At 47.4% G+C, this 23,521-nt stretch overlaps 1 protein-coding gene across 1 annotated transcript; it reads left to right on the forward strand.

Moving 5' to 3' along the window:
• The first annotated feature begins 89 nt into the window (after nt 1–89).
• On the forward strand, nt 90–23,512 carry LOC144254917 (putative ATP-dependent DNA helicase DDX11-like protein 8). The gene is made up of 27 exons (XM_077798835.1): nt 90–245; nt 556–703; nt 4,518–4,766; nt 5,191–5,277; nt 5,587–5,744; nt 8,708–8,753; nt 9,692–9,799; nt 10,039–10,126; nt 10,449–10,657; nt 11,219–11,371; nt 12,235–12,281; nt 12,621–12,700; nt 13,576–13,620; nt 13,740–13,807; nt 16,076–16,114; nt 16,316–16,427; nt 16,526–16,657; nt 17,163–17,275; nt 19,917–19,989; nt 20,301–20,404; nt 21,010–21,159; nt 21,435–21,503; nt 21,604–21,704; nt 22,015–22,099; nt 22,360–22,438; nt 22,614–22,768; nt 22,849–23,512. Exons 1-27 carry the CDS (start codon nt 115–117, stop codon nt 22,876–22,878), a joined length of 2,859 nt encoding a protein of 952 aa, XP_077654961.1. The 5' UTR covers nt 90–114; the 3' UTR covers nt 22,879–23,512.
• The last annotated feature ends 9 nt before the right edge of the window (nt 23,513–23,521 follow it).

Consider the following 23,521-nt stretch of genomic DNA (forward strand, 5'->3'; position numbering starts at 1 on the left):
TGTAAAATATGGCTGTGTATGTTCACTGTGCCTTCTAAACAAGCTGAACTGATAATTCTTTGCTTTGTGCCATGGTTTTATAGGCCTTCACAACAGAGGGAGAGCAGCTTTGGCATGCCAGTACTGCGTGGCAGAGGTGTGGGAGAAGGATGCTGCCAAAATGGAACCACAAGCAACAGCCTTGGTCCCACTGATGCCTGTTTTCAAGAGGAAAGCTGTCAGCCTTCCACAGAGGCATCAGAAAGGTATCTAAGCAGCAGTGAAGTTGCAGGGGTATTTGGCTTAGGGACTTTCCTAGGCTGCATTCTGCTATAGCCATTTCTGATGAATGTTGCTAGATGTTTTGCATGATTTTGGTATGGCATCTTGAGGATACACACATGGTAAAAAGAACACAGTCTTTGCTTGCAAAAAGGAAAAAAAAAATAGTACAAACCAAGGAAAAAATTCAGTGACAAGTATTATGGCTTTTTAGTATGGCATCTCTGTAGCTTTCAAACCATTTCTTCTCTCATGGGAGAATAATCACATTTCTTTTTCTTTTTTTGTCCTCAGGACCATGACTAATAAAACTCAGGAAGTTGTTGGCATCCATTTCCCTTTTCCCTTCCCACCATATCCCATCCAGAAAGACTTCATGGCAGAGCTGTACCAGGTTTTGGAAGCTGGCAAGATTGGGATATCTGAGAGTCCAACAGGCACAGTGAGTATGAGTGGTGAAGAACCATAATTAACACAACTTGGAGGGAGCCTGACTTGCTTTACTGCCTACCTCTGCAGAGATTTTCATGGTTTGAAGTTAGGCAAAGTAGTTGCTCAGTTTATCTTTCTGAGTAATAGTCACTTTTCTATTAAATTATTGAATACAACTCCAGGGTCTGAAAAACACTAGGCAACCTACAATTTAAATGGCAGAACTTCATCCATAACGCAGAAATATTCCAGATTTTTCTGGCACCTAGCTGCTTCAATTGAGGAACATGAAAATGACTTTGGATTTTTCACAGATTAAAGAAATAGGTCTGGTCTTCAGGATCTAGGTTACTGAGTGCTCGAGGGATTTGACCAAGTTTCTTTGAATTTTTATTGCCCAGTTTTTCTATTCACGTCTCTTGAGTTTTACAAACAGTATCCTATTTGTACTTATGAAAACAGTATCTTTCTGAGAATATCAATTTTAATAGTATTTGAAGGTTTTTTTTTTTTTCCCTTCACCTTGTTTCATTTTGTTTGTTTGCTGTTTTTCCTCTCAGTTTGGGTTCCTTGTGTGGAGGCTATCCTCATGGGGTGAATCTTGTTGTCCTTCTGTTGCTGTTTAAGGACAGGTACCAACAGGGTGGTCGAGGAGTCTGTACAGGTAGCCATCCTGTGATCTTGTAGATTGTGCTGCTTTATTGGGGCCTCAAGGTTTGGGTAAATCCGGAATTTTCCCTGGAGTCATTCAGTTTCTTCAGAAGAGCTCCTATTAGCTTCAGGTGTGGTCCTTCCCTCAGTCCCCTGCTCTCCATCCCGTCCTCTTTCCCTTCCCCACTCTCATCTTGTCTCTCCAGCATGTCAGGTCATCTCTTTGCCTTCAGTGCCAACTGTGGCCCTGCCAGCTTCAGGGCCTTTCTGAGGCTGACTTGCAGGCCCTTGGGCTTTAGAGTCCTCACTCTGCTAAGTCAGTTCCATTTCTCCCTCTTTTTAAAAAAATATCTTTATTTATTTATTTTTATGTGGTGCTGAGGATCGAACCCAGGACCTTGCACGTGCTAGGCAAGTGCTCTACCGCTGAGCCACAACCCCAGCCCTCCATTTCTCTCTCTTTTGTATCTTTCTTAAATTGGTTATTTCCCCTCTTCTATTTTCTTTGTTTTTGTGCTCTTTTATGACTTTGATGCAGCTTTAGTATGTTTCTTTTTGGAAAAGAACTTGGGAGAGTGGACTTCATCCTTGTTTAACCCTCTCAGAGCTTTCCATCTCCATCCTCTGCTCGCTTCCTACTTTTCATCTTCTTGCTCTGCTCAGCCCTTGCATGTTGATGCCTTGGTTCTGTGGCCCTTTGTGAACCTACCTACTCCTATGACTCAGTTGCCCTTTATGTTCTAATATCTTCTAAATCACCCATCAGTGGAACTCTCTCCTGTTGTCAGTGCCCTGGTACCTGCTGATGCCTGGCATCACACCCAGAATGGAGGTGTGTGTTTTGTTTTTGTTTTTGTTTTCTGCCACGTTTTCCAGTGCATCACTGACTAGAGGGTTCTGCACCTCTGCATGTTCAGCTCTAAGCCCAGGGCTCCTGCAACCAGCAGGTGGTTAGAATAAATGAATTTACTTGACGTAAATTGTTAATCTAGGATGGTACTCCATGAAATAACATTGCTTAAAGCTAAGTATTCTGTGAATGCTTTATTGAGTTTATTTCATTGCTGAGATGAACATTTGGTTATACAGCCTTTTAAAAGGTTTCAATCTACAATTTTTTTTTTTTGGTCTCTTCATGGAGCTAGGGATGGGACCCAGTGCCTCATGCACACCAGGCAAGTGTTCTACCAGTGAGCTCCACCCCAGCACTCTAGATCTACAATTTTTGTGGATTTTTCTGTATCTTCTTATAGGATATAAAATTGTGGAGCCTCAATTAGTCTTATGTAAGTGAATACTCATTTCCTCAGCTCACTTTCAGGTGAAGGGTAGAGGCTTTGTAACCAGGCATCTGTCCCTGGGTCATTATTATGAGGAAGGGTGGTGCATCTTGCCTGCCTGAGCCCAGTGTCAGGTAAAGCCCCTGGCTCCTCAGATCACAGGCAACAGCTGCCCTGGGTTCATCTGAGGAGTGCTGCCTGGAACTCTGCCATTTAGTTTCTCTCAAAAGCTGAGGGAAATGGTATATGAGGCTTTTCTAAAGCAGTGTGATCCATCCACTAATCAGAAGTGTCATTCTGGCATAGGGCCTTCCAAGATTTGATGAAAGCTGATAGTCTGCATCTTGGCAGAGTGGTAATTTTATTATTACTTATTAATAGCAAAAAAAAAATAGCTAACTCCAATTCAGTTATCGTGTCCCAGGAATTGTTTGGATCCTGCCCTAAATATTAACCTTTATGTATATTAACCAATTGAATGCTTGTATAAGGAAGGTATCACTATTATTATTCCCTTTTATTTATTTATTTTTTTGCATATATGGAAATGATTCTTCAGAGGTCAGCCCAGAGTCCTAAAGCTGGTAAGCAGAGGAGCCGGAATATGACCCAGGCAGCCTGGTGGTGGCATCCCTCTCTGCTGGCTGCTTCCCCCGCTGCACATGTTTTACTGCAGTGCACTTAACTGGAGCAGGTCTAGAAATCCACCCTGGATGCTCAGATCCCTTTGGGTTAAGCAGGCTCTGAATGCTAACTGCCTAGACAGAAGATTCACCTGAAACCAAACCACCGTCTGGACCCTACAAGTAGCAGCCTTTGGGGCTCACTGCAGTCTCCTCTCTAAAAGAATTGGGTCATTTTCTTAGGGCTCCATAATGAGGTGCCACAGACTGGGGAACTTAAACAACAGAACTCCAAATTCTGACTTCAGGGTGTCAGCAGGTTGGTTCCTTCTAAGGTTTCCTGACAGAAGGATCCATCCAGGCTTCTTTCCTTGGTTTGTAGGAGGCCATCTTCTCCCTATGTCTGATTACATTGCTTCACCTCTGACCTTGTCTTCATCTAGGGTCCATGATCCCGTTTCCAAATAAGACCACATTCTGAGACACTGTGGTTAGGACTTCAGCATGGGAGTTTTGAGGAGATACATTCAACCCAGAACAAGGACTCTTGGGAAATTCTGATCTTTAAATCAAAACCAGAAATGTGGGCATGTAATCCCAGCAACTTGGGAGGCTGAAGCAGGATGATTGCAAATTTGAGGCCAGCCTCGGCTATTTAGCAAGACAGTCTCAAAATTAAAAAAGGGCTGGGGATGTATCTCAGTGGTTAAGCTTCTCTGTTACGTCCCTGGTACCAAAAATAAATAAATAACTTAAGAGTAGATTTTCTAGAGCAGTTGGCTTCCTTTCAAAACGAAACAAAACGCTGGTACTCATGTGACGGGTCATTTTATATTTGCACATCAGTTGCATTGAAGCTGAGAGTCAAGTGTGGCTCTCCTTGGCAAGTATATGAGACTTCATGCTATAAATGTTTTGGCTATAATTCTTTTGGGGGGGCAGTTATTTATGTTATATCTCACCACTGTCTAATTAACAATCTGTATTCATATATAACATGATAAACCACTTTAAATTCTCTTTTGGAACAATGAACTGGTATACTTAAAAAGGCGTTCTCTCCTGCTTCTTGGGCCCAATTCTTATTTCTCCTGTCTTCCTGTTTTTATTGGCTATTCTGTGGCCTATCTTCCTTTCCTCTCCTAGGTGGTCTTAGAGTATCATCTTAATTTTTAAAGCCAGAGCTGCTTTGACACCATACTAAAATGGAGAAAGTCATTTGGGAAGCTCTACATTTTGCTCTGTTCTAAAGGTCATTTTCTTCCTGTAGGGAAAGTCCTTAAGTCTCATTTGTGGGGCCCTCTCCTGGCTCCGTGATTTTGAGCAGAAGAAACAACAAGAAGAGGCACGTCTCCTGGAACCTGGAGCTGACCTCTTAGGTGGTGGGAGGGACCAGCCCCCGTTTTCCTCATCTTCCTGCCAAGAGCCCCCTGACACCCTGAGGCCTGCCGGGGAACCAGACTGGGTTACCCAGTTTGTACAGAAGAAAGAAGAAAGGGATCTGGTGGAGAGACTAAAGGTGAGATCTTGTGTAGTAAGGAACAGTGGTAATCAAGTAAATGGGCCTCAGCCATTGTCTTGGGCCACGTTTGAGATTTACATATCCCTTGTCCTTCTCCTTTGCATTGCCTCTTAGCCCTCTTGTCAGTTTTCTTGAATCATTGGTGCTGCCTCTTTCCTGTTTGTTTGAGCTGATGTCTAGGCCTTCTCCAGTCATTACTTCCCTGGGAAAGGATCCTATTGTTGCTCTTAACAATGTGGTTTGGAGGGGTGAGGCTGCAAACTCAATTATGCAGTGAATTTGGTTACTAGTGTGGTTTCAAGAGGGAGGATAGATTCCCTGCACTGAGACCTGCAGAGGTTGAAGGTGTGGCGGGGGCTTCCTAGGAAAGGCATGGTTGGCCTCCTGCTGGCATATCCTTTATAACTGCTTCCCTCTGTAGGAGGAGCAGATCAGGAGGAGGAAGCGGGAAGAGCGCCTGCAGCAGACCCGCCACAATGCACAGCTCAAGTATGCAACCAAGCGCCTGGTGAGTGTTGTCCCACCATAGAGTCTAGGCAGGTCACACTGCCTGGAGACTCAAGTGAGTGACCAGGGCCTCAGACTCCTCCCTGTACCCCACTGGCCACATTCTCCTCACCCAGTAGTAGGACAGCTTGAGTGGTGGAGGCATAGAGCCTGAGAATGGACTTCTCCAGTCAAATAGTGAGGTTTGTGTTAATAGGCCTCCCTGGGTGCTTTGTTCTTGGTGATGGCCACAAATGCAGGCTAACTCCTTCAGGAGGAGGGGGCCCCAGTGCTGAGTCTTCTTCCTCTTCCCACTGCCAATTCTACACAGAGACAAGAAGAAGAAGAGACTGAGAGTCTCCTCCGCCTCAGCAGGGAGATGCTGGCAGCAGGGACAGAGGCAGAGCAACTAGAGCAGCTGGAATCTGGGGAGGAGGAGCTTGTCCTTGCGGAATATGAGAGTGATGAGGAGAAAAGAACAGCCCGCGGGTAAGACAGCTGCTGCCACCTCATGCCACCACCCACAGTCATTGGGGACTTCTGGGGAGGCAGCTCTTCCCCCATGCCAGAGACACTTGTGAAGAATCTGCTCAGAGGGAGTGGCAGCCACCTGCCCCTTTTGCTTAAACCAGGAGCCTTCTCAAGGTCCAGTGATAGCTGGCTCTTCTCCTGTGCCTGTCAGTGGCCTCTTATGTATTTACTCAGTTTACCTTACAGCAGCTCAGTGATGACAGTAATTGGAACTGCAGCCCAACTAGGTGCTGTGCCTTGACGGAGGCCACAGGCTAAATAGGTAGAAGGGCTGGGATGTGAACCCAGACAGCCAGGCTCTAGATCCCATGCTCTCAGCTTCCAAACTGCACTGTGTGAAGTTCATGACCCAAACCAAGGAATCCCTAGTTTGAGCTTTTTTTCCTCCTTACGACATCTGTTGGTCCAGATGCTTAGGTTTCCACTTCACTAGTCACCTGCTGGGAGCACCAGAAAACCCTAAAGAGAACAACTAGGCCATTTCCAGGCCACACAGCCCTTCCTGAGATCCTTTTTTCTTACCCCAGCTTGATTCCACTGGTGCCCTATGAGTGTGTGCTCTAGGTATGGCCTTAGTCGGATGCTGCAGCTTGAAGTCACACTCCAAGTGTGCTGGGCATTTCTGTTCTGTCTGAGGATTTGCTCATGCTATTCCCTCTAAATCATCCTTCTCTCCTCCCTTGGCAAATGCCTTCACCTCCTTTCAGGCCCTGCTCAGTTGTCATCTAAGTGGTCCTGGTTATCAGCCCCATGCTGTGTTTTGCTCAGGAACTAGCTTTGATTGGGTCTGTCTTCCTCTCTCTGACTGGGCTGTGTGCTGTGGGGTAGGAGCCTGGACTTTTAAACTCTTCATGCCCAGGGCCCACAGTGTTTGGCTGCAGCTAGCTGTACTCTGGGCAGGTTAGTTGGACTGAATAATCAGACAGTGGTTAGTTTCAGTCCTTGTAGAAATTCAGAAATGCCAAAACGTCAAAGTCTATAGGTGGTCTAGAGAGGATCCGTGGCCTTCATTTAATTATTTCCAAGTTTGTGTGGAGGTGCATTTTACTGGTAGGAGAGGGCCTATGAGTTTTCAGTCCAGAGGCAGAAGGCCTGTGACCTGCCCCGCCACCTCTACAAAACAATGCCTAAAGGTCCTGACCTAAGCTCCACTATGTATTGGCCATTTCACCTGCAGTCCTCCTGGTGACAGCCAAGATCATGAATGTGGCCCTCTAGGGTGTTGCTGAGTAGGACTGGGAGAGCATACTTCCTGTTTCTGCTTGAAACTTTGTAGAAGAGAAGATTGGGCGCATTAGTTTAGATTTCTTCCTCATAAGTACTGTCATCCTCTGAAAAGTTTCCCCTGATTTTCCCTCCTGTGATAAAACACACCCCAAGACTCTGGAGGGAAGAAGGATGATGGCTCACTGGTGGTGGGGAGGAGATGCTAGGATCTGCACTCCAGCAGAGTTCGGGGCAAGGATGAGAAAATAGACCTTTGCCCCTTCCCTGAGGGTGATGGGGAAAATCCTGAGTGTCCCATAAACCCTTCCCAAAGGTGGCTTTGTAGCTTCTACTTCTTCCCTAAAGTCCGTTGGAAACAAGGTAAAGAACTGAGAGGTGTTTGTGAATATTAGAGGAATAAAATGCTTCTTAGGGTCTGGGCAAGAGCTGTAATCATGCAGCTTAGCTTCCCCAATTTCTGATACCCTGGTGTTTTCAGAGAGACGTGAGCCTCTTAGGACATTACAGATTCCTCATATAAAACTTCTGTTGTGCAGTTCTTTACATGTCCTTCCCCTCACCTAGATCCTGCTGACCTTGTCTGACTTGTGATGAGTAATTTAAATCCAAGCCTTTGAGACAAAACTGACAATTGTTGTTTATTGATCAAGAAGCCAACCTTGTAAATAACTTTTCTAATGGTACCAGGCAATTGCATTTCTGCTTAAAAAAGAAAAAAACTCATTCATGGTGAACAAAGCATTTCTATTCCATATGATGCTCCAGTAGATGGCATGAGTCTATAAGAGCATTTTCTGTTTTTAAGCAGTCTCAACTGATAATGTTGGCTAAATTTATCTCCTAATTTCAGTGCCAGTGGGCTTCTCATTCACTTTTGGGAAGGGAAGTCTGAAGCACTGAGAAGAGTAGAGGTTTGGTTACAAGTGACAGCATCTTTCACTTATTGAGTTGGTTGGTTGTGACTTCACCAGGAAATGTCTGTGAAATTCTTACTGCTGCCAGGCTCTGAGTAGGGCCCGGAGACTCAGCAGACACAGACCTTCTTGCTGCCCTGTACACATGACAGGAGACAGACCAGGAATATGTGGCTTTGAATGAGATGTCACAGTGAACAGGTGTAGATTGCCATGGGGTATGTCAGGGCAGCAGACCTACTTCAGGTTGTCAAGGCAAGAAAGGCCATGTTGATGCTGAGATCTTAACATGGAGCAGGAGTTAGTACAGTCGGGGAGAGAGCCTTCTAGGCCAAGAGAACAATTTGTCCAAAGTCCCTGAAGAAATCAAAATTCTCTTGGAAAACTGAGGGGAGTGTAGTTTTCTACAGGGTGGACAGTGGGAGGAGAGGAGCCCACTATGACTCTGAGTCAAACACCCAGTCTCCAGCATTTTAGCTTGCAACATAGGTTTGGGGACGTGATGCCCTTCCCTTTTTCTCTCCACATTTCCCTGGGTTCCATAGTGGCAGTGGAAGCTGGGCCTGGAGCCTGCCTGAGTGTCCTGAGCCAAGGAGTACCTGCTGCTTTGGTAGAGGCTTGTTGCTGGGCTGCTGCTCTGTGTTGTCCTTCAGGCTCAGCGCTCACACTGAAGCTTTGTGGGCTTCTCAGGAAAGGGGCTCCACTCTACTTACCAGTGATGTTTTGTAGTTGACCTGAGTTTGCTGAGGGAAGCTATTCTGTGTTCTGTTGCTCTCACAGAGTAGATGAGGATGAGGATGACCTGGAGGAAGAGCATATAACTAAGGTAAGATGCTGAGTCCTTGTGTATGTCTGTGTGTGGGCCTGAGTCAAGGGCTCTCTGCCTCTGGCGAGAACAAGAAAGTCACTGCAGCAGCTTCTTAGCCTTCTTTCAATGAAGAACTTAAACTCACAGGCTTCATGGTTTCCCAGGCCCAAAGATTGGCCTTTTGTTAACTTACCAGAAGGGCCTGCTCCCAGGGCCTGGGCATGTTGCCCCAGATCATTGAAGGCAGCTGTTCGGGGCCAAGGGCTCCAGTGGTTTGTCTCCAGTGGGCAGTGGTACAAGGTGAGGGGTGGGACAGGGAAGAGCACATTGCCTTTGGACTCTCCTGTGTGTGTTTCTTCTCGATTGTATTCATGTTTGCATGGAGTGCAGTGAGATATGGCTATGATACCTCTCAAATTTTAAAAATATTTGATTTCGTTCAAGACTTCTGTGTTCTGTTCAAAGTAGATATCTCCTCCCCCCCCCCCATTTTTCTCTTTTCCTCTTCTCTCTCTGCTAAATCCCAGAGTAGAAAGAAGGTATTCAGCTCCACCTCTACCTCTTTCTTTTTCTTCAGGGGGACAATCTTCCCCTGACATGCTCTCCCCAGATGATTGAGGAATCTTTGCCATGTTAAAAATCAGCTCTGGGGAAATCATCTTTCCTACGATCACAAGCCCTTCAGAGTGGTTGGGTTAGAAGATGGGCATGACTTATGGGAGGAGTGGCCTCTGGGCATTCCCTTGAACTAGAACTTTAGGTGGCCTGTGCAGTTCCTAGTCCCCTCATCACATGAGATCTGATGTGAGATGACATTATCTTGCCTCAGGTGTGTGCTTTACAGCCACTCTTCCTGTCTCCACAGGCTTTAAAGCCATGGCATCCCTCTATGTGCAGAGAATATTTGGGGATGTTAGAGTCCCCTCTTTGAAGTCCCCTTTTTTTCCCTTGACCAGATTTATTACTGCAGTCGGACACATTCCCAGCTGGCCCAGTTTGTGCACGAAGTACAGAAGAGCCCCTTTGGCAAGGAAACCCGGCTCGTCTCCCTTGGCTCCCGGCAGGTTAGCAGAGGCAGATGTCCCAGCCCAGGTGCCATTCAGCTTCCTCTCTGTGCCTTTATCTTCCAGGCATAGAAAGTCGATGGGGCTGAGGCTGGCTGAGCAGTAGAAGCACAGCCCTGTCCCTGGCCCTACCACCCCTTGTTGGGAGGAGGAGAGGCCAACAGGGCAGGTCTACTGGTTGCTTGCATGTCATTTAGCCAGCACCATTTCTTTGCCTCTTTTTTGCTCCTGTCTTGTAGAACCTTTGTGTGAATGAAGATGTGAAAAACCTGGGTTCTGTGCAGCTTATCAATGACCGCTGCATGGAGATACAGAGAAGCAAACACGGTAGGCACTAGGACTGTGATGGGGTTTGACCAGGGACGTGGTAACAAGGCAGAGCAGGCCCTGGTTCCCTCCTGAGGGCCCCTTCTTGGGAAGGTGTACTTATTTCCTAGGTCAGTGTCAAGTTCTAGTCCTTGGAAATAATTTTACAGGCTCTTTACAGAGAACACAAAGTACAATTTCAGAGTGTTCTAAAGAGACCATTTGGAAGGGTCCTATAGACCCCACCTGGTGGGAGTGGGTCTCAACATCACCAAACATACTCTTGGCTCCAGAGAGAGTTGTTCTTCCTGTCATTGTTCCCCTGCACCTGTACCACCTGCAGAGAAGAAAAACAGAGCTGAGGAAGACAAGCCAAAGAAGAGGCGGCAGGAGACCAAGGCTGCCTGCCCCTTCTATAACCATGAGCAGATGCAGCTTCTCCGGGATGAGATCCTGGTGGAGGTGAAGGACATGGAGCAGCTGGTGACCCTTGGGAAGGAGGCTTGGGCCTGCCCTTATTATGGGAGCCGGTTTGCTATCCCTGCAGCCCAGGTAAGTACTCCGGAGGGGGAAGAGGTAGTTCTTGGCTGTAACTGGAGCTGCAGGCCATGAAGCAGTTCCTTGTTCCTCCTTAGTTTGAGAGGATGCCCCCACTATGGCTAGGCTCAGGTCATACAGCATACTGATGCCACCTAACCATTTTTTTCCAGAATGTAGGGTCAGGGGAGGCCCTTGGAGCCTTAGTGGCTTCGGGCTTCAGGGCCAATTGGCATTTTTGGGGGATACCAGATAGAAGCCAGGAAAGAGTACATTTCTGAGAAACTACAGTGAGAGGAGCCTTGGGGGCTAAGATGAAGCTCAGTAGCAGGAGTTCAGTCCCTTCCCTCGATTCTCTTCATTCAGATCATCTCCAATTTTACTGTTTCATATACTTGACATCGTACATCAAGCTCCTGAGAAAAGGTCTGTTGCTATAAATGCTACTCTGCTGTAACTTTCTCACTTGAATATCTCTACTCATGGTCCAGACTGGAAATAGAACAGGTCACGTCAGGACTTAGGTGGGCTGGGCAAGTTCATTGCAGGTTGAGCCCTGTATCTCTCCCCCTCCAGCTGGTGGTGCTGCCCTATCCAATGCTGCTGCATGCTGCCACCCGGGAGGCTGCTGGCATCCGGCTGCAGGGCCAGGTGGTCATCATTGATGAGGCACACAACCTGATTGATACCATCACAGGCATCTACAGCACAGAGGTCACTGGTTCCCAGGTGGGTTGGCCTCTCTCTGTCTTACCTCTATAGATACCTATACCTGGAATTCCTTGGAACATGGGGTTGGGCAGAGGCTGCACTGAGCCAAGGTACTGGTCTTGGCTTTCCATAAAACTGTGGGGACCCAGCTTATTTCATTGCTTTTCACCTGCCCATGTCATCCTGGGCCCCTCCAGTCCAGGATGCTACTAATGTTCTGTCTTAGCTGGGATGGTGGCATGAGGGAAGCAGGACTCATCAGTTGTGATGGTGCTCTGAGGAAGGCACAAGATCTCTGTAATCTACTCTCTTATGTATTGCGTACTATACCAGGTCTCTCTGCTCTTTATGCTGACCTTACAGTGGGATGGTAAGTTTACTTAGGATTTTGCAGATTCAGAGAGGGTTAAGCAGTTGTGCCTAGAAGCGCACAGCTCAGATGGGAGCCAGGATTTGACCACTGGTTTTTGACCATGAAACTCACTGAGCATCTACCATCTGTGCTGACCAAAGCTTGGGTTGACCTTAGGCCAGGATGCAGTGGTTACCTGGAACCTCACTCTTAGTAGACTACAAGGTTTTTTCCCAGCCCGGTAAAAACCAGCAGGGAGATGGCTTGAGGGATTCTCCCTCATGTTTTGACAAGGCCCATAGCAGACATGAAGCAGAACCTCCTTTTCCTCTCTTTCAACAACCTCAGCCCAGGGACCTCAAACCATGCCTTTACATGAGCCCCACTTTTGCTCCCCATAACCTTGACCTTCCTGTGTGTGCTGGTGGGCATTTTCTGTACATGGTCTAAGGTTTCACCTGGACAGCCCCCTCCGTTCTTGGCCAGAGCCTGGTCTGCCTTCACACCGTTGTCTGTGTTCTCTCCCCAGCTCTGCCAGGCCCATTCCCAGTTGCTCCAGTATATGGAAAGATATGGGTGAGACACTTACCCTCTGAGGTAGACGGGAGAATTCTGCTCAGTTTCAGTGGCCTCACAAGTCAGCCTCCAAGACTCTGGCTTGGGCTCAGACCGGGCATCGGCTTTCTGCTCAGGTCCTAAGTCCATTGTGGTATGTCCTTCATGAGACCTAGGCTGCTTGGAACAGAACAGCTGGCTCCGAGGGCCCTGGGCCTTGGCCAGCCTTTTTTTCTAGGGAGAATTTGTAGTTTGTGGCCCAGCTTGAGAGGTAGCAGAAAGACAGGCTGTGGCTGGGGGCAGATGGAGGGAAGCTGCTGTCTGAGTACAGCCACGTGACGTCTGTTGATTTCTCCTCAGGAAGCGTTTGAAGGCCAAGAACCTGATGTTCATTAAGCAGATTCTGTATTTGCTGGAGAAGTTTGTGGCTATGCTGGGAGGTAGGAGAGCACCTTCCCCAGGCTCACCCCTGGCCTGCAAAACTTGTCGGTCTTTGTCCTTGGATGCCAGTTAGGGCTCCTAGATCTTCTGTGCCCTTTAGGATTGTCTGGGTCATTAGTTTAGGAAATTCTCATTCCTTTTTATTCTAGTTGACTGATTTTCTGTTTTTTAGAATCCTCGTTCATTTGCCCAGGTTCTGAATACTTTTATTTTGCCAGACAGTACTCTATGGGTGCAATAATAATACATTATACTATTAAATTAATGACACCTTGTGACATAGTTACTGTCCTGGGGTGTTTTCAGAGCATTTTTATATGTATGCTCTCATTTGCCCCTGTGAGGAGAGCAGGCCAGGTGTTTTAGCCCTCATTTATAGATGAGTAACTAAATCTCAAATCAGGACCTGCCTGTGGTTGATGAGCCCAGTGAGTGAGCCTTCTGGTTCCAGGCCCAGGCTTCTCATTCTAGTCTGTGCCGGGATCCTTTCCTTTGTCAGATGGTAGTGCCTTTGAAGGTTTTTGTAGAAAGTAAAGTTCCTGAAACCCAGTGGGGTTTTCTGGAAGGATCTCATCCTGTATTGCTCTTAGATTCCATCTCTGCCTTGGCCACTGCACCATATGGCCGAGGGCAGCTTGTGCTTGTTCCTGTGCCCCTGTCTACCTGGGGCTGAATGAAATGGCAAGGCTTTGTGTTCCTTCATGGAACCCCCTGCCCTCCCTGGCTTTTTTGCATGCTATAAATAACCAAAAACAAACAAAAATATGTTTGAATATGGATGTTCTTCTTAGTAGGTACAGTGTAGAGCGAGAAGACGGGGAAATGGGGGTCAGAGGACCACTATCCTGACCTATTTACATTTTCTTTTTTTTAGGGAACATTAAGCAAAATCCTAATACACAGAACCTCTCAAAGACAGGTGAGGGAGTTGCTCTTCTAGGGCCCAGAGGGATCTGAGCCACTTCTAAGCTTTAATCTGGGACCAAAGCTAGGGGCTTCAGGGCAGATTCCCAGCGCCCTTCATTTGTCTGCTCTTAGGAACAGAGCTGAAGACCATCAATGACTTCCTCTTTCAGAGCCAGGTGGACAACATTAACCTGTTCAAGGTAAAGGCCCCCACCACTTTTTTTTTAATATCTTTGTTTTATTTATTTATTTTTATGTGGTGCTGAGGGTTAACCCAGTGCCTCACACATGTGAGGCAAACGCTCAATCACTAAGCTACTACCCCAGCCCCCGCCACCACTTATTAGCACATCAGGTTTCTTTCTTATTACTGCCTATAGGCAGACACTGCATTAAGACTGTGGGAGAAATAAAAAGCAAATTCCTTCTGTAGTCGAGTAGTTTAAGGTCTGAGAAACCAAAACATACATACAATAATTACTTAACCCTTCAAGCAACATATCGACAGGAACCAAACAGTCTAGGGTCATGGGGTTTCCAGCTTGGTGAAAAGAGAGGCTCTTCTTTGTACCTTACAGGTCCTCCCCACCCCTCTCCCACGTCCCCCCCCCCTTTCCATCTGTCTTCAGACACAGTCTTTCCCCTGGACTTTAGGATAGAAGCAGGGAGCTGATTAAAGGAGCATGATCCTGGTTCCATCTGGTAGGGCTGAGCTGAGTGAGAATGGTGCTGGTGCCGCTTGACCCATTGACTCCCAGTTGCAGCCTTGGGTTCAGTCACAGCCACAGATGTTTCTTACTCTAGTCCTGAATGTCCAGGATTCTCCTAATGGGCTACAGCACTGTCACTGGGATGATAGCCTACGATTACAAATTGATAACCATGATCACCTTCATGGACAGAGTACTTACTACATACTGGGGCTGTGTGCTGGGTCTGTGATTCCCAGGTGGATGTGCTGTTGCCATTTGAAAACAAAGGAAGCCGAGGCTCAGGGAGGTTGCTCAGGAGGATAAGGAGCACAGGACTCACCCCAGTGCATCAGTGCTGAGTGGACAAGTGCACATTTGAGCCCAGCTGTACTATCTTAGACTGTCCCTTTCTGCCCAGCTTTCAAACCAGCTTTCCCCAATTAACCCCTTTTGGTCACTGTCAATGCCATTTTCCCATCAAACACCCTGGAAATCTGAGTCATCCTTGGTACTTTTCTTCCCTTTGTGTCCTATAGCTAAATAGTTGCCAAGCTCCGTGGCCTAAAATAACTCTGGAATTATCCCAGCTTTTCCCTCCCAGCGCTGTGACTTCCGTGCAGGCTCTATTTGCTCCTGCTTTCTTCCTGGCCCCTGCTTGCTTCTGTTCTCGCCTCCTTCCTTTCATTTACTTTACAAGGTACAATTGAGTGGATCTTAACTAAAGATGTCACTCTATTTATTTATTTATTTGTTTGTTTGTTTATTTATTTATTTATTTAATCAAGCCCATGGCCTCGTATATACCATGCCAGTGTTCTACCACTGAGCCTTTTTTAAAAATTAAATTTTGAGACAGGATCTTCCTAAGTTGCCAGGCTATTCTTGAGCTTATGATCCTCCTGCCTCAGCCTCCTCTGGGGTTACAGATGTGAACCACCACACCTGGCTAGGATGTCACTGTTTTGTAGAAATCTTTTATTTATTTATTTTTGGTGCCAGGGCTTGAACCCAGGAATGTTTAGCACTGAGCTATATCCCCAGCCCTTATTTTGAGACAGGGTCTCACTTAAGTTACTTAGTGAACTTGCTAAGTTGCTGAGGTTAGCTTTGAACTTGGGATCCTCCTGCCTCAGCCTTCCAAGTTGCTAGGATTATAGGTGTGCCCAGCTTCTTTGTACAAATCTTCCCAGACATCAGTCTTATCAACTTAGCATTCCTCGTCAAGACCAATCTACACATGTTCAACCGCCAACTAAGTTGTACTCCAGCCTTGCTTGAAATGAGCCCCAAGTTTCAGTTCTTTGTGCCTTTGCTCATAGATTTTTTAATTATTATTATTATTTATATTTTGGTACTGGGAATTGAACCCAGGGGCACTTAAGCACCGAACCATGACCCCATTTTTGAGATGGGGTCTCAGTAAGTTGATTAGGGCCTCACTAAATTGCTGAGGCTGGCTTTGAACTTGAAACCTCTTACCACAGCCACCCAACTCATTGGAGTCACAGGTGTGCATAACCATGCCCAGCTGAGTCTAAATTCTTTGAGGCCCAACTTACATGATATCACTTGGAAGGAAAATAGAGGACATATAACTTCTATCGATCACCCTGAGATCAGAGCTATTGAGATGTTGGTGAGAAGGTTGTATCTGTGATTTGGCAGAGCCCCCACCTTGTGAGCCGCTCTGTTTGGTGGTTGGGATGACTGGTTTCTCATGTAGATTATAACTCGCTTCTTTGTGACACATGCGTGCCATCGATGTTGGTTTTGCAGGTTCAGCGGTATTTCAAGAAGAGCATGGTCAGCAGGAAGGTAACCCCCTTTACTGTGGGTCCAGAGGGAGCCAGTGGTGCCCTGCCTGCTGCCTCACTGCTTCCCTCTCTGGCCCATGGACTCATCTCTGTCTTCCCTCTCCATGGTGGGAACTGTTTGTGAGCTGGGCGGCTGTAGGCTGTGGGGTCTCTACTCATACTGCTTCTCATTCTTCCATCACCCTTTTTCCTCCCTACCCAGCTCTTTGGCTTCACAGAACGCTATGGAGCAGTCCTCCCATCTTCCCGGTTGCAGCCCAAACTGACTGGGTTTCAGCATTTCCTAAAGAGCCTGCAGCCTGGTGTCACCGAGGGTGAGTTGGGAGGGTGGAAAAGCAGAGCCAGCTGCAGGCTTAGGGTAAGGATGTGGACCTAACTTCAGGGCACCTTCTCCCTGTCCTGCTTTGTACAGCTCCTGCAACCCCTGTGGAGGAAGATGAGACCAGGGCCCCGCAGCCCACTTCCCCATTGATGCACATCGAAGGCTTCCTTGCAGCTCTCACCACTGCCAACCAAGATGGCAGGGTCATCCTGAGCCGCCAAGGTAATTAGCTGTTTACTTAAAAGAACTGGGGTCATGGTTCGGTCAGGCTCATTTCCCAAGAAAGAGAAAACCTGATGGGGCCAGGGAATCAAGCCAGAGACTTGACACATCCTGTACCTGCCTAGCATAGAATGTTGGCTGGCCTCCCATGGCCTGGGGCAAGCAGGGTTCCTAGGAAGCCAGGATGCAGAGATGCTGGGTCCTCGAAGACAGCATTGCTGGAGAACCCTATAGCCCGGTGTTAAGATTAGGTGGGCTTGGATTCGAGTCTTGGTTCCATCACCTGCATGCTATGTGACTGACCAGTTTCTCTCTGCACTTAGTTTCCTCTTAGAAATTGGAAACGTAGGAAGGAAGACAATAGTACTATCTACTTCGGTGGGTTGTGCTGGAGATGAAATGAGGTTGTTTTTATTAAAGAGAAAGAGCTAGCTCATGGACTCAACTCGAGCCTGTGCTCAGGCTGTTCCCAACCTTCTCCCCATGTGTGTGTATCTCTTTTCAGGCAGCCTCAGTCAGAGCAGCCTCAAATTCTTGCTCCTGAATCCAGCTGTGCACTTTGCCCAGGTGGTGAAAGAATGCCGGGCAGTAGTCATTGCAGGTGGCACCATGCAGCCGGTAAGGACACCAATCCCAGCCTCTGGTGTCCCAGGTATTGGGATGGGGCAGGCAGGGGCAACCTTGCACACCAAGCCTCTTCCCTGTCAGTCCCCTGGACCTCCACACCAGGAAGGGGTCAGCTCATGCAGGCCCAGCAGTGTCCGCTAGGTGGCACTGCTGTACTTTTCCTGTCTGGGCTCTGGGTGTAGGTGGGGGCATCACTGCTTCCTCTGGTTTCTGAAGCCTTCTGCAGTAATCGGAACTCTGCGGTGCCTCCTTGCCATTCCCTTTCTGCACCCATCACCAGAGGTATCAACCTGCTCTTGTAAAAGTATTACATTTTAATTCTTATAGAAAGCAGAGAGAAGTAAAAATGGGAAAAAATAGAACATAATTTCACCAACAGAAGATTTATGTTGGCATATATCTTTGTAATAGTCTTTTTTACATATAATTTTATATGTGTGCATACATATTTTAAAAACAAAGAATGGCATTCTAGATGCTGCTAGTAATTGCTTTTTCACTCAGCAACAAAATTTCATAAACATTTTTCCCTGACAGCAAGTATAGATTTATTTCATCATACTCTAGCTGCACTGGATTCCAGTTATATGAATGTGTTCTGTTTCATGTAACCACTCATGTTTTGTTAGACATTTGGGCTCTTCCCAGTTTTTCTCTGTTTTAAACAGTACTGTGGTAAATATAACTGGATCTCTGCACCGGGATTATTTCCTTAGCCTCACACTCTGAAGAGAACTCACTGGCTGGCTGACTGCTCAGAGCCTCAGGCAGTGATTCCCCGCCTCAGATCCCTGCGGGAATCACCCCTGTGGCTTTCTTTTCATTCTGTTTGACTAGATTCATAGATTTTTATTCATCCCATATATTAAAGTTTGTAGTCATTATTGTGTTTGACTCAGATCATCTCAAATTTGGCTGATGGGAGGAGCCCCTCCTGCCACCCCATAGTCTTGGAATGCCTTCTTTACTTCTGGACAACCAGATGTCCCAGACTGAACTTACATTTGCCTGGCTCCACAGTGGGGTCATTCCATTTCTCCAGGGTTTCTGGTTTCTTTCAGTGGGGGGCAGTATGTAAAAATCTGGGTACTAGGGTGACCCTGATGCTTCTGAGTTATCATTGTTCCTGGGTATTTCAGCAGACCGACCTAGGAAATGTGCTTTCAGAAGCACGAGTCTGTATTGATGTTTCTAATCAAAATCAAAGAATCAATGTATATGACCCCTAGCGCATGGTAGAGTAAATATATAATTACAAGGAAAAAATGTTTATGACATTTGTTGCTGAATGAACATTTGGTTTCTTATTAATATAACTACTTATTTGTTCGATCCCACAATATACTTAAAAGTTTCAAAATTATAAGACAACACTATTTCTAACTGATCCAAGTTTCATTTTTTAAGATTTCTTTGCTCTGTAAGAATATAAAGTCATTTGAAATCAGGCTTTTCTTTGTGTGCTTGCTCACAGTCTGACAGGTCACTAGGCTTTTGTTTTTGTTTCCAACTTCAGAGTTTGCTTTTTCATTTTTGACTTAATTCTGTTTTTAAAGTATATAATGTCCATATCTCACTCCCATCCCTTTAAAAAATATTTTTTTAGTTGTCAACGGACCTTTATTTTATTTATTTATATTATTTATTTATATGCAGTGCCGAGAAACAAACCCCATGCCTCACGCATGCTAGGCATCCACTCTACCCTGAGCTACAACCCCATCCCCCACTCCCATCCCTTACCAGCTCGTTCTTCACCCCCATAAGGTAATCATTTTCAGTAGCTAATGCTTTATCTCTTCATTGTCGTAATTTGGAGTGTTTTTGCTTTGTTTGCAAAAATAAGCATATATATATATATATATATATATATGTGTGTGTGTGTGTGTGTGTGTGTGTGTGTGTGTGTGTGTCCTGGCAATTCCATCTGTTAGCACTAAAGATGGTCATTCTTCACTGGATGTAGCAGGGCTAGTTCAACCAGTCTCTTATGGGCAAATAACTTCCAAAGAAAGATCCTTATGTGCACGTTAATTGGTATTTATAGGCTGTATCATCAGAGTAGATCTTAGATATAGGATGCCAATTAAAAACTACATCTAACTTGCTAAATACTGTCAGATTCCTCTGCCCAAGGATGGCAACTATTCTGTATCCTACCAACAATATCTAAGAATGCCTATTTCTCCACAGAGTGATTAAACTCTTGGATTCTTGCCAGTTTGATAGGTGAAAACCCTGGAGGTTCTTATTCAGTGGTTTGAGCTAGGACCTGGCACTTGGATTTTTTTTTTGAAATCCCCTCTGGTGTTTTTTTGTTTTGTTTTGTTTTAGTGCACAGCTAGGTTGAGAATCTCTGTGCCAAATTGGCCAGATTTCCTTTGCTATTCCCACAGGTTGTCTAATGAGGCTGCCAACACTGGATGTCATTAACGGTTGTTTTTTTTTTGCTAATGTATCACCCACCTTTTCTTTCAGGTCCTATTTCTACCATACTGGCTGCCTCCTGGCCCAGACTTCTCTGCTCTCTGTGCCAGGGCTCTACCCTCACCCATGGACCCCCAAGTCACGGCCTGAGGTTCCTTTTCCTCAGCCCTTGGAGGTCACAAAGTCTTGACATTGTGACCTACAGGTGTCTGACTTTCGAGATCAGCTGCTGGCATGTGCTGGGGTGGAAGCTGAGCGAGTGGTGGAGTTTTCCTGTGGTGAGGATCCATGTCCAGGGTGGGACAAACCAGGCATACTCTGGCCCCAGTAGTCTTGGTTTTGCTGCATGCGAGACCCAGGGCTGAGGAGACCACAGGATAGGGGCCTTGTCTTCTCCAGCACACTTCCCCTTGCCTTTACACTCTGCCCCACCATCAGCATTGCCCACTGTTATTGTGGCAGTGGGGTGGGTGGGTAGGTATGTTATAAATCTTCCTCATCTGGGAGACAGGTTAGGAAAACACCCTCCCTGGACTTTGCCTGGCAGAATAGTCTGCCAGGTTCTCATCCCCTTCCTGGGTCTCACCAGGCCACGTGATCCCTCCAGACAACATCCTGCCCCTTGTCATCTGCAGCGGGCCCTCCAACCAGCAGTTGGAATTCACATACCAGAAGAGAGAGCTGCCTCAGATGGTGAGTGCCAGCAGCAGCCTTCCTACAGCCCTCCTAGGGCAGGGGAGAGAGCTCTTGGGTGGGTGGTCCTGACTAGTCCTGGCACAGGATGAGTAGGATCTATAGATGTTTATCAAGGAAGGCCTGAGCCATTCCCCTACCCCTTAGGCTGGTAAGTAAACTCTCTTATAACCTTCATGTATCCCTTTAGTGTGGAATGAGAACACTGCTCATTTCCTTTGGTTCTATGGTCCCTTGGTTCTATGGGCCCCTGCCCGGACCAGGGTTGCAGGTTTTAGGCACATCTCCAGTGGCATGCCTGGAGTGTTCAGTGCCCGGCTTATCATGGATGGTGTCCTTTGGGACATTGGGCGTTGGTGAACCAACATTATATTTTATCACTGGGATGCTGACATTGAGACATGTGCCATAAAGGTGGGCAATCACCAGAAGGAGTTGGGCACGTTTGGTAGGAAGGTGGCTGGCACATTCCACTCGGGAAGCCAGTTGGCCATCATCCTCTGTGGCCTAGTCACACAATGGTTCTCTATCCTTGGTTTTGGGGTAATGCAAGCAACTCTTATGTGGGTATTACTGCCAAGAGGCTTGTTATCTGTCTTCCATAGATGGACGAGACAGGCCGCATTCTCTGTAACCTGTGCAATGTGGTCCCTGGAGGGGTAGTCTGTTTTTTCCCCTCCTATGAGTACCAGCGCCAGGTCCATGCTCACTGGGACAAGAGTGGTCTGCTGGCCCGCCTGGCTGTCAGGAAAAAGGTGAGTGGCCCTTCAGCTGGACCCCTCCCCCTTTTGAGGACAGGACTGCCCAGAGCTCCTCCTGGAATTCTCTTGCTGTCAAATTGGGATGGTTCAGCTTCTCCTAGTTCTCAACCCCACCTCTTCTGGCCCCTGACTACAGGCCCAGAGGGTTCCCCAAAGCTGGACTCAGTGAGGTCCTCCTGTTTCTAGGTCACAAAACCCAGGGTCTCAAGCAGACCTGAGACCCAGCATTCCAAAGCCTTTTTCTGGGAGACATTCTTTCCCTTCTTCAGATATTCCAGGAACCCAAGAGAGCAAGCCAAGTGGAGCAGGTGCTGATGGCATATTCTAAGTGCATCACGGTGAGAAGTGGGTCCAGAGACCAAGTAGGCCTGGCAGCTGGGTGTAGTTGGGAGGCATCCAGCTTTGGCTCAGCAGCTCTGGGCTGGGTTTCTCCTGTAGAGCTGTGGCCAGGTGGGAGGCACAGTGACGGGTGCCCTGCTTCTCTCTGTGGTCGGAGGAAAGATGAGTGAAGGGATCAACTTCTCTGATGACCTGGGCCGGTAAGTAGTGATCCTCTTCTCTGCTGGAATTGAGATAATGGCCCCTGCCTGGGGTCTGATGCCATCTGGGTCTGCACCCAAACTGACTATTCAGTGTCCACTGTGGGGCAAGGGCATGTTAGAATTATAGCATCCCTGATTTGGCCCCCTTGGAGCAAGGGGAATATGAGGCAGACCATAACTTTTATTAGGATCCATTCATTGGCCTGGGCTAGAGCTTTCCAGATAGTAGGTGTTGGGTGGGGTAATGCAAGCTACGAAAGATAGCAGTTGACGAGATGTGAGGGAGGCCTTGACTTGTCTCCACCAGGTGTGTGGTGATGGTGGGCATGCCCTACCCCAACATCAGGTCTCCAGAGCTACAAGAGAAGATGGCCTACTTGGATCAGACCCTTGTGAGTACTTCCAATGTTCCAGAGGATGAGAGGGTTGGAGAAGAGCTGTGTCACCCCTAGGGCTATGGTAGCAAGACCCTAGGGTGCAACTTTCCACTATGCTGATGTTTCCTCCAAAGGTTTGGGATGATTCTGCCCACCCTCTTGATTTCTCCATGACATCACCTGTTAGGCCAGCTGCTGGTTTAGGCTCATAGAGCCTCTTGGCCTTGCTCCAAGAAGAGGTGAGAAGTGACCCAGATTGTCTCTATCCTTTCTAGCCTAGGGTCCCAGGTCAGGCCCTCCCAGGGAAGGCTTTGGTGGAGAATCTGTGTATGAAGGCTGTCAACCAATCCATAGGTAAGCCTGGGACTATTCCTGGCCATCGAGGCAGTTAGGAAAGATGGATGGCTATGACAGGAAGGAGGGATTTTACCTGCCCTTTCTTGCCTGAGGGCTGTGGAAGGGAGGACAACGACACATGGCTGTCCAGGAGGTTGTTTTACTCAAAGCCATAATCTTTGTGCCTACCCAGGTAGAGCCATCAGGCATCAGAGGGACTTCGCCAGCATAGTGCTTCTGGACCAGCGGTACGCTCGCCCCTCTACCCTGGCAAAGCTGCCAGCCTGGATTCGAGACCGGGTAGAGGTCAAAGCCACTTTTGGCCCTGCATTTGCTGCTATGCGGAAGGTCAGGCCTGCCTTTTCCTTCCCCTGGGAGCCTCTCCTGCCCGAGATATAGTTTCTTACTGCTTTTTCCTGTCTCCACAGTTTCATCGGGAGAAGTCAGGCCCCTCCTGACTGCACCACTGCCTGTCACCGTCCCCCCATTTGGCCTTAGTCTTAGGCCTAAGGTGGAACCCATGTGTAGAATTGTGTTCAAACCAGCCCACCAGGGCTGTCAGGATCCAAGCTTACATAGAAAAGCCAGAAGCAGGTTCGTTCATCCTCAAGAATTAGTAGGTCCATCCCAGCCATGCTTAGGCACAGCCCAGGGTCAGCTTCCTGCCCAGCCTTTGTAGGAGGCTATGTGGGCAGCCACCACCTTCTCAGAGGTGAGGCCCATCTTGCCTCTGTGCTTTCACCCTCTCAGCTAACGATGTCCATTTCCAGCCCCTTTCCCCACAGCCTCACTTCCCAGCTGCAGCCCTGTTCCCTCCCCTGTCCCTCAGTCTCTGCAAGGGTTTTATCTCCCTGGCTTGGCTCCAGTTCCTCCTTTAAGTCAGCGGCACCTCCCTCCCTCTCAGCCACTCGAGCAAACTCCAAGACACCTTCTACTCTGACATCAGTGATCATGCCAAGGGCCATTAGGCTCTCAGCATGACTATTTTTAGAGACACTGTCACTTTTTTTTTTCCTGTGGAAAATCTCCCTCCCTCTACAATAGCTGCCCCTGCTCCCACACCCCCTACCTGGAGAAAGGGGCTTCAGTATCGTTAAAGTC

Source organism: Urocitellus parryii, chromosome 5, assembly GCF_045843805.1.
Source record: "Urocitellus parryii isolate mUroPar1 chromosome 5, mUroPar1.hap1, whole genome shotgun sequence".
In the NCBI taxonomy this organism is placed as follows: domain Eukaryota; kingdom Metazoa; phylum Chordata; class Mammalia; order Rodentia; family Sciuridae; genus Urocitellus; species Urocitellus parryii.

Excerpts from the sequence above, each read along its gene's own strand:
- LOC144254917 (XM_077798835.1), top strand. The coding sequence starts at position 115 with ATGCCAGTACTGCGTGGCAGAGGTGTGGGAGAAGGATGCTGCCAAAAT. Across the intron at positions 12,282-12,620 it reads CAGTATATGGAAAGATATGG|GAAGCGTTTGAAGGCCAAGA; the intron begins GTGAGACACTTA and ends ATTTCTCCTCAG. Across the intron at positions 16,658-17,162 it reads GGTCATCCTGAGCCGCCAAG|GCAGCCTCAGTCAGAGCAGC; the intron begins GTAATTAGCTGT and ends ATCTCTTTTCAG.